General features: G+C 52.2%; 1 protein-coding gene across 1 annotated transcript; it reads left to right on the forward strand.

Annotated features, from left to right (window-relative positions):
- The first annotated feature begins 266 nt into the window (after positions 1-266).
- On the forward strand, positions 267-16,147 carry ush (Zinc finger protein ush). Its single transcript, XM_029111868.1, has 10 exons — positions 267-420; positions 5,102-5,319; positions 5,422-5,560; positions 5,690-5,760; positions 5,826-6,105; positions 11,908-12,015; positions 12,979-13,817; positions 13,932-14,021; positions 14,127-14,392; positions 14,637-16,147. Exons 1-10 carry the CDS (start codon positions 267-269, stop codon positions 16,075-16,077), a joined length of 3,606 nt encoding a protein of 1,201 aa, XP_028967701.1. The 3' UTR covers positions 16,078-16,147.
- Positions 16,148-16,645: the final 498 nt, after the last annotated feature.

Here is a 16,645-nt window from a genome sequence, read left to right on the forward strand (position 1 = left end):
TCGGAAAGCTCGACGGTGCTCTCCGGACGTGAATCAATGAGCGAGTCCGACTGTCTCTCTCATCGTCAGACAAGCTGAGAGGGAGAGTTCAAAACTGGTCAAAGAGTGTCATCACGCTGGAAATACCGCCTCGAAAACTAGGGGAGAGTTTCGTTCGTTTGCCAACATGTGACACCGGTGTGAGGATGCCGGGGCGGCTCTGCAGAAAATCATGACGGAAGGCTTCGACCGCACATATTAGAAGCGATGCCGGCTCGTCTGGAATGATGTGCTCGACTATCGTTGGCGGCATGAAAGAACTCTTCAGACTCGGACCCGAGACGGTGTGTTTCAAACTCGCCGCAGCCTCGCGGCTCGCAGCGGGGGAGGAACAAGTCACCAAAGTCGAGGCAAATGATGGAGAGGAGGACGATGATATCCGTGAGTGTGAAGCACGTGTCAGCCTTTCTTTCCCTCTGTTTCGAGTTTGCCGGAAGAATTATTCTTCAAGGAGTTCGGGACCAGTAGTGGAGGCAGGTGTGAACGCAGGGAGTGTTTGATAATACAATTATTTTCAATGCGATAGGTCAAGCTTTGATCGCCCACCCAAACTGGGACATGGTAACCCTCCACATTCGCAACGGGAGGCCATGACCAGACCGACGACGTTCTGCGTGATCCTCCACGCTCAAGCGTGGAACCGCGGAGATTTTGTGGGAGGGGGTCACTCGCGAAGCTTACCGCAAACGCGATCGATCACGTATACGCCCGTTGGGCCAACATTCAGGCCTTAGATTCGAAATCGGCCTCCGAATCGCCATTCCGCTTGTGACATCCGGAGGTTTTTCCCCTTCCGCGCTTCAGGCCGACACCGACACTAGCATTGGTCGGAGACAGATTCGCTACCAGGAGTATCGGAAGTTTCGTTCCCATAGAGCGCGGAATCCTCGACCTCACCGAATGTCCTCATCTCTTGTTTTTAGTGCTAAGTGAGAGACTGGATTGAAGACAATTTCTAGGAAATGAAGCGTAGCCAAATGGATGGGTTTGTGAACGTGCAGTATCTTTGGCAGCCGACTCGAAGCGTGTATATCAGGTGATTGTCGTCGCTGCCATTATTGCCGTTGTTGTGAGCGGCGGTGTCTTCATCTTCACTCGACGATCCGGCGAAGTCCATTTAGAATAACGACGGTGTTTCTCGCTCGCTCTTCGCGCGCATCCATCGCCGCCGCTCGGTGTTTCGTCAGCTTGAAATAGCCTCAGACGGCCCGGGGAACCTTTGCAGTTTAATCTTTTATCACGTTCTTATCGTAAATGACTTATCTAGCTTCTGCAGTGGCGAGCGCTCTTCTGCTCTGTCAGTGTCGAGACGTTTTTGGGTCCAGCGAGATTTAAATGTGCTGAAAACAGCCGTCCGTATGCCAAGAACATTCTCAGACAGCGAAAACGAGTCAAAATTCTCGAAGAGCCTTTACCTATCCGTGAGCGAGCAAGGGACCCACCGGTCCCTCTTCCACGACAATCCGAGCCACACCAATGACGGAGACGATCATGTAAGCCCGCAAGCCGCTCGGTAGCAGGGTCCTTGCGCCCTCCGACGGTTCCGTGACTTGTACCATGTGGGGATCGCGAGCCGCTGTCAGTTTTTCTCAGGTGAGCTCCGGGGAGATTCCGCCAATTTTCTGCCGAGAGCACGCTGGCGCGATCAAAAACTGTAACACAGTCGGAAATTCGGAATGACGGGAGTGTCGTCGCGGACAGATGCATTGCACGGAATGACGGACCGAAAGCGAGAGCATCGTCCATCGTGGCTCCCTCGTGGGCCCGATCAGACTGAAATTCATTTATCAAGCTCTGACTGACAGAGCGGGAATTTTTAAGAACGCCGACGCTCACGCACAAAATTCTCATGACTATACGCATACACAAAGCGTAGCAGGCCACAGAAGCTGTGACGACTGCCGCCGCGCAAAGTGATAACGCTTACTTATAGAGATAAGCCGACGACTTCCAACGGCAAATGACTCACTGCCGCCAGTTATCTGTGTTTTGGACGTAAATAGCTTGATTCCCGCTCAATCATTCAATCACTGACGCGAGTCCTTAACCTCACGCTCACCGGGGCGAACCCCGCGGACGAGCTAGACTGGAATTATTTCTCTGGGACGATGGCGAGCTTTTAAGAACATTTGTACGTGGAAGGGCTTCTGCCGTTGCGGCTACTATTCTTGTTGCTAATGACCGGAACGCTATCGTTCTCCCCATCGCCGCAGTGCTCCTGATGGACTGGAACGAGATCCGAGCCAAACAAGCGAGCACGAGATGCGATTAGAGGCAAAAAGTCGCGAGCGATGTCAAAAGGATAGAAATCCCCTCTCGTTCCCTCTTTTTTTTCTCTATCTAAATCTGATTTGAAACGCATCCGCGGTATGCGCCCGATGCCGATCGCGATAAATCTCATGATGAAGCCCACGGCCATAGCGAATATGACGTCGATGCGGACTGGGGGGGAAAAACACGCCGCTTCCGACATTGAACGCACTCACGTAGACAGATACGGCACAAATCCGAAGGTATCGATAGAGCGCTAGTTTGTTCGTTCAATGTCCGAGGCACTTGTCTCGCTCGTCGACTGGCCCGCTCATTCACCGCAGGCGGTCAGATGAGCTTACGAATGTTTGAAACATTCGGCCGAAGTACCCGCTTTTATCTGACCAACTGTTGCCTCTGATGCCGAGGCTTAACACGACGGAACGACCTTCTGCGTAAAGTACGGTCTGGCCGCTCTCATGGTCGAGTCCGGCGGTAAAGACGCCTGCGACAATGGTACCGCATCTCAGGACTACAAGCTAAGCGGATTAAATATGTACGTACGCTCGGTACAGACAAGACGGGCGCCAGAACTACATCTTCCGCGAGACAATTCGTAAATGTTATCGCCGACTAATCGGACGGCGCGGCGGAACGATTAAGACGATGCGGATCATCCGGCATGGCTTTCCTTCGCCGATGTTTGTAACTACGAGCCCGGAGTCTGATCGTCGCCTGGGATTCCGACGATGGTCGATGAGTGGGGACCAGAAGAAACGAGCGTCCTCTTCAGGGCGACTTGGTGTCTGAATAATTGTTCTCGCGGAGCTTCTCGTTTTCCGCTCGAGGTTTTTCATCATCGGCGCGCGGCCTCCAGTACCTTGTGATAAAAAGGCCCTTTTCGGCCGCCACTGTCTGGAGAAGGACGTCCGAACCTGCAAGCTCGCCTGCCCATCCGCTTATCGGCTTATCAGCGAAATCGTCTTATCGCTTTTTAATCTTCGGTATGCGCGCTGCTTATCTATCAGTGACAGCAGCAGTTCTTATGCCGTGGCTATCATTTTCGGGGTTTCTGCTGCCGCTGTCACCGTTGCTGATTCTAATGCTCTCACCCTTGGAGCCGTCTTCGTCGTCGCTTGTGTTGCCGGCAGCGGTCCTTTCTTACATCACAGGGAAACTCCAGGAACTGACGCGGTTGGTCTGCCACCCAGCGATCTTCGTCTGCTGTTCTGTCTCATCTTTTCTATAGCGGCGGCGGCGGTACGGTGGCGCACAGACCGAGAAACCAGTCAGTCAGCTCGACGACAGGCGAGCAGGCAGGCAGCTAGATTCCGATGTCGTCCACGATAACGGCTACGAACTGATAAAGGCGACTGTGCCATCGAGATAAGATTTCGCTCACAAACAGATTCTCGGAGCGAGCGATAAACCGCAACAGCAGCAGCACTGAACAGACGATTAAATCGGACGTAATGACGACAGCCGAGAAAATAACAGAAAGCGGTAGAGCTACAGCTCATAGACGGATGGGGACGATGCGAACTCTTGACTAGTGTTTCTGGGCTTTCCCAAACGAGTTGAACCAGACATTCATCCGGATCCGGAATATATCTAATGAACGCTTTTCCGGCCTTTGAAACGGTCGCGGATTTCGTCCTCGGTCGTCGGGAGTCGGGAGATGACGTTTAATTTATTATTACTCATCACGTCATCACCTTCCTCTGCATTGGAACTTGTTGCGAAACAATTTCGGAGCTCGCGCGATCGCTGGCTCCCTTTTCCCCGTGCTCCGAGAGACTTGCGAGGACTGGATGGAATCGGGAGTAGGGCTGTAAGATTCAGGCGCACTGTTTGTTCTCGTTCTTTATCTGACGACATTCGATGTGATTGCGGCATTACACTCGTGTTCCAGGGAAATACATACGCTCTCGTCGACTCAATCAAGTCGTTTAAGTATCACGAGAGAATTCCCACCCGCTTCTCCTCAATCGGACGCGACTGAGAGTTCTGGACCGTCGGAAGCGGCGATTGGACCTGCTTTTCGCCGAAACTAGATCATCCATCGAGTAGGGCAATGAGGGGAGAATATGATGACCGACAACATCGCCAAATTCCTGGGGATTCCCTCGGCCAGAGCGAAGAAATTTTTCGGCTCCAATGACTTCATATTGGCATTTGTCACGCCGGATGACACGCTCTAATGCGCTGAACCGAGTCACGATGCGCAGAAATCAGTCAGTCCGGATCCGAAGATATGGCATATACGCGGGGTATTTATTTTTGTACTGGCAGCGCTGTCTGGTGAGAATGAGACGAACACATGCAGTCATCCACAAAGGAGCTCCTCAATCCGCCACAGAGGGCTCTGGCATCGTTCTTGCAGCATAATGGTGCCAACGTGGGCCGGCTCATGAGAGAGGAAAGTGGTAAGGGAGCATCCGATAGGAGGTCTCTGGGGCTGTTCAAGGCGGAGAATCTGCCCGAAGTGTCTCTCAGTCAGTCGATTCCGGGCATGTCGCTGGAGTGAATTGTCTTCATAAATATGAGAACTTACCAGAGCTCATCACTGCTGCTTTTAGAGTCTGAGACCCCCTCCCGAGCTGGGGTCCGCCTCAGAGGAGCAGGAGTTGAAAAAGTACATCTCTGTCAACCCAATCAACGTTCGACAAATGTCGAGGAATGTCTCTCCCAGATACGGAGTTCCCTCCGATTTCACTTCTCCTTTAGGATGATCCTCTACGGAAGAAATGCTTCCTCAGATTCTCCCGGGAGGTGAATGATGACAAATATCTCAAGGATTTCGCTATTTCAGAGTTAGCGGATGATGAGATCGATCGCCTCGGGGGGAACTTGCGTCTCCCCGGCGAAGTTCTCCGGCTGGCGCATCTGGACAACGTGAGTGGAAGACTTGCTGTGAGAACCCGCATTCAACTCGATGGAGGCACCCTGTTTGGACCCTTCCGAGCGAGTCTGGTACCCCTCTCAGGAACCACTCAAACAACCACCGGCTCCACGGTCTGTGATATAGAAGTAAGCGAACCCCCGATTTGAGATAGGCACAACAGATTTTTCACCGAATGTGGCCAGTCCCGATCTCAGGACGACGAAATTACATATTCTGTAACTCCTCAGGTTGTCGTGGACGGAAAACCAATGAATCTCCGGGTTGACGAGGAGACCGGAGGCTGGCTGCGATGCATCCAGATTCGCAACGATCCCAACGCTGAGGAAGGCGATGGAGCCTTCGCCAATTGTCTCATTGCTTACCAAGGTACCATTGGCATGCTGCCTGATGTTCTTTCGATCAGAGAGTCGAGCTTTATCGGAGCCATAATTTGGTAATACAGACGACACAGGCTGAATATCCGATCGAAATGAGAACGGATGTTTCTCCTTCCAGACGGTGAAGTATGCTTGACTCTGACGGCAGACGTAGCGCCTGACGAGTCCCTCATAGCGGACTTCAAGATGGTCTTGAACAGAGTCAAGGTCGAACAAACCACCGAAAAAGTTGAATCTCGGGAGTCGCCCTCAAGGTAGGCTCGACCGCTACCAGGCCAGCGCCGATAGAGCGCCTGTCGGCGGTTCCACTTGTGAATCAGAATGCAAATAAGCGAGACATCCCAAAAAGTTTCAAAGACGTATCACGTTTCTTGAGAAATGACAGTCCTTCATTCCGCAGCTCCCCACGACCACCTCCATCTCCAGAATGCATTCTTCGAGTCGACGGTGACGAAAGCGAAACTGTGGCGAAGACATCCGTGGCGGCCGCTGCAACGGCGGCTGCGTCGAAAACAGTTCCTGATAAACAACCAGGTGAGTCCAAGTTGTTCGCGACCATTTTTGAGTTGTTCACTCCCTGGAAAACTCGCGCTTTTCCTTCCGGAGCCCCTTTTTCATTTACTTTCCGTAGAGACGGCTCGGGTGAAGTTCGCGATACTGTTCGTGGGATTGTTACCGTAAGTTGACAGACAGAGGATCCGTGTAGAGTTTGGAGTCTGCTGACTCGTTCTTCTAGACCTAATAGAAGCTTCACGCTGGCCGGTTCCGCCTCAGAAGTTGCTTGGCCTCGATTTCTGACCGCTCGAGCACCTTCACGGAAGAGGTTAGAGCTTCGGACAACCCTGACATCCGGGTGCTCCTATAGATTGATGGATATTATCCTCGAATGAAATCGATACACGAGTAGTTTTCGGTGCTTCGGCGCTGGATCGGAGGTCGATGGCACTGCAGATCAGTGCCTTCATCAGCCCTAGACGACTCCTCGAGACGTTATACTGATAGGCTGATAGGTAATCGAAGATGCACGGCCGCTCGACGTAAATTTCCGTATGTCCCCTCTCACCTCTCATAAGCCTCTCCACCTCCGTCAAGCTGCCGCCTTTTCGTGATTCGGATCTGTTCCGACCAGTGGTATCTTAGGAGCACCTCAGTATACTCTTATCCTTGGGGATTTTCTGATGCATATTTGGGCGGCTACACTGGGGAACAGCCCCACACAGACTCCGCTGTCCTGGAGAGCGCACTCGCGTCCCTGTGGCCCCAGGATTCGGCTGCGCAGAAGCACAATTATAGCCCTACAGCGAGGGAGGCAGTAATCTATTCAGGCCTCGTCATAATCAGATACGGAGATGTAATCTGGTGACTCGATACCATGCTGGAAATCTTTCCACGGCCGATATTCACTCAGATAGAAAAAGGATGACGGAGACGCCTCGCTCGAGGGGCTGTGGGAAGCTTATCTCCCGGTATGCTCAATCCCGCTGATTCGGACGAAAATACTTCTTCTGCCCTGCGCTTTCCCGGCGTCACTCGGTCACTAAATTATATCATCACCATTACCATTTGTCGAATCCCATCCATTACCTGGCGTGACGAGTAACGGCTCCTCAGCCGTACTTTATCCCTTTGGCTCGACGGAGAGATTTCTACAGTTGTCGTGGACCAAAGAGCAGTCCTCCCATTCCGTCGGTCCCGAAGTATTTCTCGCAGATGAGACGGTATAGAAACGTTGGTGCCAACAGGATGGCGATTGAAATCACGCGCCTTTAGCAGCTCCTAGTACTGGCGAATGTCGCTATGAAAACCAGGCGCATCATTCAAATGAACGTTTCTCGCGATTTCCCGACCTGCTCTTATAGCTGGGGATGCCTCAGGATTCGTGCGGAATCTGGTCTGACTGAGCAATGCATAGGTCAAGCTCACATTGAGAGGTCAAGCATCAGCGCTCAGTCGGAACTTGCTCGATCGTTCGAGATAGTGAGCGAACGAAGCGCTGCCAAACCCCAAATAGAAACAGTGCGTCGTTGGCGAGCATCGCCTACGAAACAGAAATAGCGTTGGCGTCAACCGTTGGAGAGGCCAGATAGCTGAGCGTAACCAAAGAATCAGTGGTCTCGGTCCCATTGCGTCTGGCGGCTTAGAGAGTTGACCACTCAACCCAATGTCGGGCACGGAAGAGGCGCGTCGCGACGGCGAAAGTGACGACCTTATATGGCAGAGTATAGGAGCGTGACAATGAGAGTGGGACGGTGTAGCACGTCCGACTCGTTGTCAAGGCAAGGGAGCCACCGGGGTTAATGATCGGCGACATCACCCCTCGGCATTTCGGGTATGCTCCATGTCGCTCACTCGGAATCGTCTGACATGAGAAGATCTGTCGAAAGGCTGTTCAGGTCTCGTTTAGTCTATCGCAGTTCTGAAAACTAGGTTGATCCATGACGCACTCTCCACGAGTGTCCCTGACAAAGTCGGTGATTCGTAGAATGACAAGTTTCCAGAAAGTGATTGCGATCAACCACAGACTACGATTCTAATACCAAATCTCTGAGGAAAATTCCCCTTGACATCATGCTACTCACGCGAACCCATATGGGGCTGATATCCACTCTCCGGGCTCTACTTTCGGCTTTCGGTATTGATGAATGAATGAATGAATGACATCGAAAAAGAGGGATACGCTCCTGAGTGGAATATTCCCAAGAAATAATTGATAACAGCGAATAAATCGATGACTAGCAGCATGATGATCTGAATAATCAGCGTGGCTGGGACTCGAAACCCTAAAAGTTTATGGATCTCTTCGCCGCTCACCGACCGCACCGGCAACTCCTCGACCTTGACGACGGCTTTTTGACTGAAACGTGAATAGTCGCCCGGTCCAGGGAGCCTGGGAGATGGACTATCGCGACTCGAGGTGTACAGGGTGGAGAGACATTTCTTTTAGTCCTAATGAATATAACTCGATATAGAAGCAGTGGTAAGGTACAGCTGCTGGAAACCGCTGTAACCCTATCGCTTCTATCAAATCTTATCCGTGCGATATTCTACCGCCTCAGCATATCTTGTATTTTTGTCTCTTATTAGTCGATCTCCTGGTGAACCTTGATCGTCCGGCGCAACTCTATATCCTTCCTTATGACGTCCTATCGGAACTGAGTGCGCCAGATCGACCACGGATGATTGCGGGCTACCTGTCTTGGTGTCGACGAGAGACGTGTATACGGACCGAGCCGGCCGATGCTCCGGAACTCTGCGGGCGCGGTGGCAAGGATCCACGGTTCCCCGATTCGACGATGCGCTCGGACTGACTCCTCCGGGTGACTTCCAATCGTTTGAAATTCATTCGAATCCAGAATTTCGACTGGGACTCATATGACGATATGACCGTCAGGAGCCAATGGAACCCCAGGAAGATCAGTCCGAATCAGCTTCCTCGGGGCCCACGGCTCCGCGATGCCGATTCTTACCGAATTTGACGTCTTCCGACTATCTGCCGTTGCTTTCTCAGGGTTCCAGAGATAAAATACATCTAGATAAGCTCGAGGCGATAGGCGTGTTTGGCAGCCTTCTCGCCGGGCTTACTGATATCCGACGGCGATACGCTGATAACGAACCTTCTCACCCCAGTGTGGCTTGACTGAGCATTCAAAGAAGCTGGAGAGCGCGCCTTCCAGCTAGTGTGCTATTTTCTCACCGTGAAGCATCACATCATTGTCTGATCCTCGACAGCTTGCCCTCATCTTGAGGCTAATCAGGATTTTCACCACAGAACTGAGTGCTACTTCCTGATTCTATCGACGGCGCCAAGTTTCGACTCCTAGGGGGTGACCCGTGTCGGCGATCGCGGTTCTTACCAGCAGCTGAGACAGGGACTCGAAATGGGGGTGAGACGAGAGCGTGGCGACTTTGTCGATATCATCTCTCTGCTTCCTAGGCAAGATCACCGCTGAGTGGGGTGCGCGTCTGCTGCCGGACGAACTGGATATAAACTGAGGAGCCAGTGTGCGGCAAAGGGTTCGGTTGTGAGACGAGGTTTCGTCTGCCGATCCACGTGAAGTGCAGAACTCTATGTTTGTTAGTGAAACTCTCTGGTGCAATCAGTACATCGATCTTATCCTTGCTGGAAAAGTGGATTACTGTGGACTCATTTGAGCTGTCAGAAAGTGTTCAAATCTCGGAGATTCTCAGTGACTGAAGCGAACTCTGCCGACGGGAAGGGAGAATCATTCGTCGAGAGGTCACCGGTATCCCTTCTTCCGGAAGTCTTCATTCCGCCAGACAAAACGGCGATTCTCCGAGTGCTAACCTCAGCGTCGAGGAGGCGCTATCTGAAGACCCGGAAACCGAAAGAGAGACGAGGAACATATAAGAGCAGCCATCAGTTCGGAAAAATGTGTCCCCTCCTGAACTTTATTGACTGGACCTACCTGACGAAAATGCAGAGGCAACACTATTTGATGCGCGACTACATCTGATCTGGTCGAAATCGTCGAGATCTTGGGAAATCCGAGTGTTTCAGCGCATTGCTGGAACCAGGTTTGCTAGACGTCGCCGCCGCCCTCGTCAGCTCATCACGTCTGGTCGCCGATCGACAGACATCTGCCGAGAATCGAGTCTGGCCATTGAAAGCCGAAATCGAATCTATTTCCGCGAACAGACATTCGACCAATTTCCATCTATGGGCACTCTCAGTTGCAGTGAGAGCACTTCGGAAAAGAACCCGTCAGAGCCGTTGGACCTATCAGGTAGACCATAAGCGGCTCATCAGCCCATTCGTCCTCTCTATTAGTATATTTATTCAGATGGAGTTGTTCCTCGGTGACCCACTTATTTTCTCTACTTGTTATCTGGACGCGGAATCGCTGCCTCCCTAAATCCACAGCGTTCGACTCGATTTTATCTGCAGTCGATTGTTTGTATACTGACGAACAATCCCAGAATTCCATCTTGGTTGCATAGATAGGCGTGAGTCGCGTTTCCCTGGCAGGATGCAGGCCCATCCCAGGCCAGGGATCCCAGGTAGGGTTTGGGGAGTGATTTGCGCTCGGCTAAAGCTACACGCTGACGAGCCACCAAGCTCCTTAGAGCGCTCGCTCATGCAGTCCGCCAGCCGATACATAAACTCCCAGGCTAGCCGGACAGCCACTTTTGTTATTGTGCTATCAATGCCGATATGATATCAACGCGGGCTAAAAACGTTTAGATAAAAGCCACCTCGAATCAGGGAACGCGTACTTGTGGATGAGCTGAACCATTCAAAACGACCACAAACGCGTTAGGGCCGCTATGATGAATAGGGCGATCGAAATCGCGATCAACCAAAGGTCGAAGTCCTCCTCGATCGATCTCTGAGTTTCCCCTATCGAAATCAGATCCGGAAACTCCGAGAAGCATCTCTCTCAGGATCGACGCAGTGACAAACGCACCGCACACGTGAATCAACACGACTTCACCGTTGCGAATCGGAGCGAGGGATCGGGTTGGCTGAAATCCGAGCTATCGAATCCTTTCCGACGGAAAGTTCGACCAGTGGTCAATGCTGGTCAGCTGCTGATCCCCCTTCGATCCGGGACTTCCCGCGAAGCCACGAGGCAGCGCTTAGCAGCCTTATCTCTCGCACACAATCGGGGTCCATAGATAGTTCACACTCGAAGCGCGGTGAATGCCAACGAGCTCACCAAGTACATAGCGAGAGCACTTTAGAATGCTGCGGGTTCGTATCGCCCCTAAGGTCTCCTGCGCTCGAACTGGCTTACTGACCCATGTTCACGATGATCAGATTGACAAGACAATCTTCACCTGCAGCTCGATAATGATTATCCTCGGAGATAGGATAAGAGTAGAACACGGCGATAGCTTACCACACAGATAGCACTGACCGATTTGAGGAAACAATTATACTCTCGAGTGCCTACTCCGCCAATTCTGCCCATGATCGATCTTGGCTTCTATGCCGGAATGCGATAACGATGCTATAACGAACGAGGGTCGATCGGTCCGTCCGTCCGCATAACGATCGGTCAAAGTCCCACGAACTACAGCCGTCTCTTTTTATAGCTACAAAACATTTTGATTTTGTGCGCAGTAGACGGATACCCGTTTCTAATCGAACTCCATCAAAGGTCTCTTGAAATATTCTCCGAATAGACTTATCCGTGAGCCCCTGTCGATCTCCACAGATCGTTCGATGATCGTGTACGACGTCAATCTAGGGTCTAGAGTTCGATCATGATCGTGTCCGAGCCTTGTTACAGTTTTCCATCTCGGGAGTCGCGATTCATCAGAGCTCCATCATCTATTATTTCCGATTCCTAATCTCGGATTCTCGTATTACAGCCTTCAAGTGCGGCAACTGTGGAATCTGCTTCAGCAGTCCTCGCAATCTCGCGGCTCATACGTTTTACTACTGCACGCAGCGATCCGAGCAGACCGCGAAACCGCCTGGTATGTCTCTTCTAGGAGGATTTGCTTTCAATTAAACGCTTAGGGCTAATCCCGGTGGAGATTCTGGCGTCTGGTTGGAACGTTCCCAATTCCGTCAGGATGTGGCTCTCGCGCGCATTTTGGCCCTCCTGAAGGAGTTCCCCCCTCGCAGTTCCCCTCAACGGAACTGAAGGAGCGGGAGTCGCCGCAGATCAATCACAGTCTCATCCTCGAGGGCCACTTCGTGAAACCGGATCTAATTCAAATCGTCTCGGTTACGGTTTTCGGAAAGATCATCCGATTTTCGCAATAACCTTCGGCTCGAATTCGAACTTTGAACCGAAATCCGAGTCACGGAATGAAACGATCAGTCGTCACACGGGAGATTAGCCTGTTTCTGCGATGCAAAGTGGACGTGCTGTCCCTGTTCAAATTATCGAATCCGTCGAATGACTAGGATTATCCAAGGCGCTCATTTTGCTACGATGCTTCGAGTTTTGAGGAAAATCTCTTGAAGACCGAAAAGCACCGTCAACTCGCTTACGCGTATCGTTTGGAATCTTACCACGGTCGTCTAAGTCGAGGCAGTGTCGAGATTCGTCGACTCCTTACGATTTGCGTTTACACGCTACACGATAAAGATCTGTTCGTCATCGGTTCGGCATCGGAGTCGGTCGCCAGGAGGCCAAAGATCCCTGCTTGGTGTTGCTTTTCCCTCCCGCTCTCTTCTCTCGTATAGATCTTTGATTGTGAGCTCCATGGCAGAGAGCTACGAGACGCCGGGAGAAAATTATCCGAACAAGCATATCGCTCCCACGCATGTCATTCTTGAAATGTGCTCCGATAAGATGATGCCGACGCGTCTTCAGACCCCTCGAGCTATGCGCCAGAGGGAAATTCCAACCGAATAATTTCATCGAGGAGCCTGTCTAGACAAGTTTGGAATTCCGCTGACACCACCGCTTGTTTTTCTCCGTTTTCCAGAAGGTCGCGGGTCACCGAGTCCACCGGCAGTTGCTGCTCAAAATAAATCCGAGATGATTCTGTCGGAGACTCCGGTGAGCATCAAACGCTCTCTGAGTCCTTCGACGGATGACGACAGACCGCAGTCGAAGAGCCCGAAATCGGACCGAGTTTTTCAGTGTCCGTACTGCACGTACACCACTGATCGGAAGGGCAGCCTCACGCGCCATCTACGCGTGCACGTCGTCACGCCCGAAGACGTTGTGCCGCTCGTGACGCCCGCGTCGGCTCGCTACTGTGCCAACTGCGATATCCAGTTTACGTCCTTCAAAACATACACGGTCCACAAGCAATACTATTGTAATACCCGCTCGGTGCAGAAGCCCGCGAGTACCGGCGCCACAACCCCTTCACCTAGCGGTACTCCGAACAGCACCTCAACGAAAACATCCGCTCTACCGTCGGTGACGCCCCAGCAGCTGGCGAACCAGCCATTATTCGCTGCCATTTCAACGAACCCCCTGATCCTAGTACCTTGTGCGTACGTTCCCGGGTCCGGTCTAGTACCAATACAAGCAGGTGCCACCACGCCCGATGGTACGCCAATCACGTCTGGGGCAATCCAGATCGCAGCTGGAGCAGCGATGAGCGGAGCGGTTTCGGTGGGCTCGCCGTCGCCTCGGCCCACATCTGCCAGCCGGGACAAAGAAGAGAGCATTTTGCCTGATCGATCAACTCCGAAAGATTCTGACCACAGGCTGCTCCCGGAAAAGGATTCGGGAGAGCTCAAGAAGGAGTTCGACTCTGCTCCTCTGGACCTTTCCACTACCCCCAAGAAGGAAATCAGAGAAGACTCTAGCGTGAGTGTCCGATAATTGCCAGCCGCGGATTCCACCGGCGATCTGGTATTAATTTTCCCCAGATGCACCTCTCCCGAAGACTCCTCGTCTAAGGGTGCCTCGATCATTTTCCAGACCCCAGGAAGCATCTGCGATCTCTCGATGGGCAGTCAGGATGTCGACATGGCCACGGATCTCTCGAACAACATTAATGGCCAGAAGCAGGTGAGTCGAGTTAGATTTTCCCCGGTATGGATTCAACCGCTATAAGATGAGACCCGTCTCGATATATTGAGGAGAGTACGACTGAGCTCCTGTTCTTGAATCTAGGGCACATTCCGCTGCGACGAATGCAATATCATGTTTTTCAAGTTGGAAAACTTCGCTGCGCACAAGCGACACTATTGCGCCGGGCGTCAGCAGAAGTTGAGTGTATCGAGTGACAACCACGAGGATGATGCAAAGAACGTTCTGTCGAATATGAAAGATAACTTGGTGGCTTCCCACAATCGAACTCCATCACCGCGATCCTCCTCTGAGCGTGTTTCGACCACTCCGAAGAGTGACTCTGAGAGGACTCCGACTCCGAGCGTGCAGTCAACTTCACCAGCCACCCAACAGGTTATGGTGAGTAAACTCTAGTACTCAATGGCTCGCGTGCAAAGAAGCTCCAGTTTCCTCCGCGTCTCATATTTGGGGAGACCTTCGGCTCCATATATTTGAACTCCAGAATTCTTATCGGTCGAGTCCCTTATCAACGAGGCGTCCTCTCCATATTCAGAGGAGGTTCCAAGATTTAGGCACCCTGCGATCCATCTGAGTTCGCGAGAATCTAATGAGTTCCCTCGGTTCTCCGCAGCTCCCCACGGTCGGTTCCCAACCCGTGTTCCAATTCTACTGCATCGCCTGCGGGATCAAGTTCACGTCACTCAACAACCTGCAGGCTCACCAAACCTATTACTGTCCCAAACGCGAGGTGCTCCAAGGGACAGTTCGAGTGGGGGTCGTGTCTCGACCCGTGATGGAGATGCAGTGTCCGAAGTGTCGCATCACTTACCCAAACGAGGACCAGCTAAAGGCCCATGCGTGCTGTGCCCGTAAATGTCCTTACTGCGAAGTGTACTGCTCCTCGCACTCCGCCGCCCAACGCCATTTAGCAACCCACGCAGGAATTAAAGCGTTCAAATGTACTCTTTGCGGTTACAAAGGGCACACCCTGCGTGGCATGCGGACCCACGTTCGCATTCACGTGGAGAAGGGCGCTCTCATACAGGAAGAGAACTTCATCGTGTGCGTAGGCGAGAACGGTGAACCCATACCGCCGCCTCCGTCTGGTGCCAACATTATGCATTTCCTAGCGGCTAAGAGTCCTTCGTTGGACCCCTCGTCCGCTGCTACCGACCGGAGCTCCGAGCAGGCGTCTAGGGAAGACTCGCTCGAACAGCGTCTTCTCAGTGCGACGTCCGCTGGAGTTTGTCTTTCGCAAGGCGCTCTGGCCCTGTGCCAGAACCCTAAAAGTAACAGTAGTCCCACAGTCGTATGCGAAAACGTGGGAGTCAACCCTCCTCCTCCCCCTTCTTCTGGCGCATCCGCTGATAGAGAGAGACTGAGTCCGACGATGAGCAACAGCAAGGGTTCTCCTGCGTCATCTTCGGCCGATCCTGCAGGCAGTAGTCCTGAGTCGCCGGTCAAGCCTGAAATGCACCACTGGTGCAACTTCTGCGGCTATTCGTCAAGCTACAAGGGTAACGTGGTTCGCCATATCAAGCTCATCCATCGGGATGTCTTAGCAGGGGGATTGGCGGGACTTGGCCAGCAGCCCAATCCAGCCCAGGTTCAGGCCCAGGCAGCGATCGCAGCTGCCGCAGCGGCAGCTGCACAAATTTCTGTCATGAACGACTTGCTGAATCGAAACAATAACGAGCTCATCAAGAAGATCCGAGGAGACGTTGTCGATGAGGAACGCGGGGTGAACTCTTCTTCTGCCCTGAACGCGGGAAGCCCCTCAGACGCCAGCAGTGAGCTCGGATCCGCTCAAGAAATCAAATCATCATGCCCAGGGAGCGGGGGGAGCGATGGCAACGAGAAAAGTCCGGGAGATTCGAATCCCAATCTTTGTTCGGCTTGCGGCATCTCGTTCAATCACAAGTCGTCGTACGTTGCTCATAAGCAGTTCTACTGCAAGGCCGCGCCAGGTCGCCAGGACACCAACGCGACCGAACCTAGTAGAGCCGAAACGCCTGTCTGTCAAGGAACTCCCTGCCAAACGGCTTCCGTATAGACGCCGTGGGGCACGTCGGAATCGTTCTGTGTAAAATAAGACAAACTAGAGAGCTAAGCGATGGGCGCTGAGCGAGGTCATCATGTACATACATAGTTTCCAGAAGAAAGGGGCCCTCACGAGCGAGGAGGTGCAGACATCATCTTATCAAGTTCCGCGATCGCAGCGAAGGAAAAAATTCTCACATGTTAGAGATACACTTGTAGAATGATCAATGCGGGCGAGAACGCAAAAGGAACTGCCGACAGTTCCGTACCAGTCACACACCACATCGGTGTAGCAAAACATAGTGATATGAGAATTTCGGTACGGAATCCTCAGCGCGTAGAAGAGCAGGAATTCATGAGTGACGAGATCGCGCGGTGCGGAGACATTCCTGCATAGGCAAGATCGAGCTGATCTTCGTTCCGCTCGATCGAATGAATTGATTTCAAAGAGAAGAGACGAATGATAAAGCCCCGAATTAAATTCTTGTACGGATCGAGTGCAATCGTAGAAGAGGTCGGCAAGTCATAAGCTAGTAGAGTAGAGGATGCGGTCACAAAGGAGAGGCAATTGCACGGAAGAA

This window comes from Galendromus occidentalis, unplaced genomic scaffold (genome assembly GCF_000255335.2).
Source record: "Galendromus occidentalis unplaced genomic scaffold, Mocc_1.1 scf7180000077475, whole genome shotgun sequence".
NCBI classification, from domain to species: Eukaryota; Metazoa; Arthropoda; class Arachnida; order Mesostigmata; family Phytoseiidae; genus Galendromus; species Galendromus occidentalis.

What these genes read in the sequence shown, in the direction of transcription:
- ush (XM_029111868.1), top strand. Translation starts at nt 267, where the DNA reads ATGTGCTCGACTATCGTTGGCGGCATGAAAGAACTCTTCAGACTCGGA. An exon ending in TCATAGCGGACTTCAAGATG is followed by an intron (nt 5,761 to 5,825) that starts GTCTTGAACAGA and finishes GTCGCCCTCAAG; the next exon opens with GTAGGCTCGACCGCTACCAG. An exon ending in GCAGACCGCGAAACCGCCTG is followed by an intron (nt 12,016 to 12,978) that starts GTATGTCTCTTC and finishes TCCGTTTTCCAG; the next exon opens with AAGGTCGCGGGTCACCGAGT.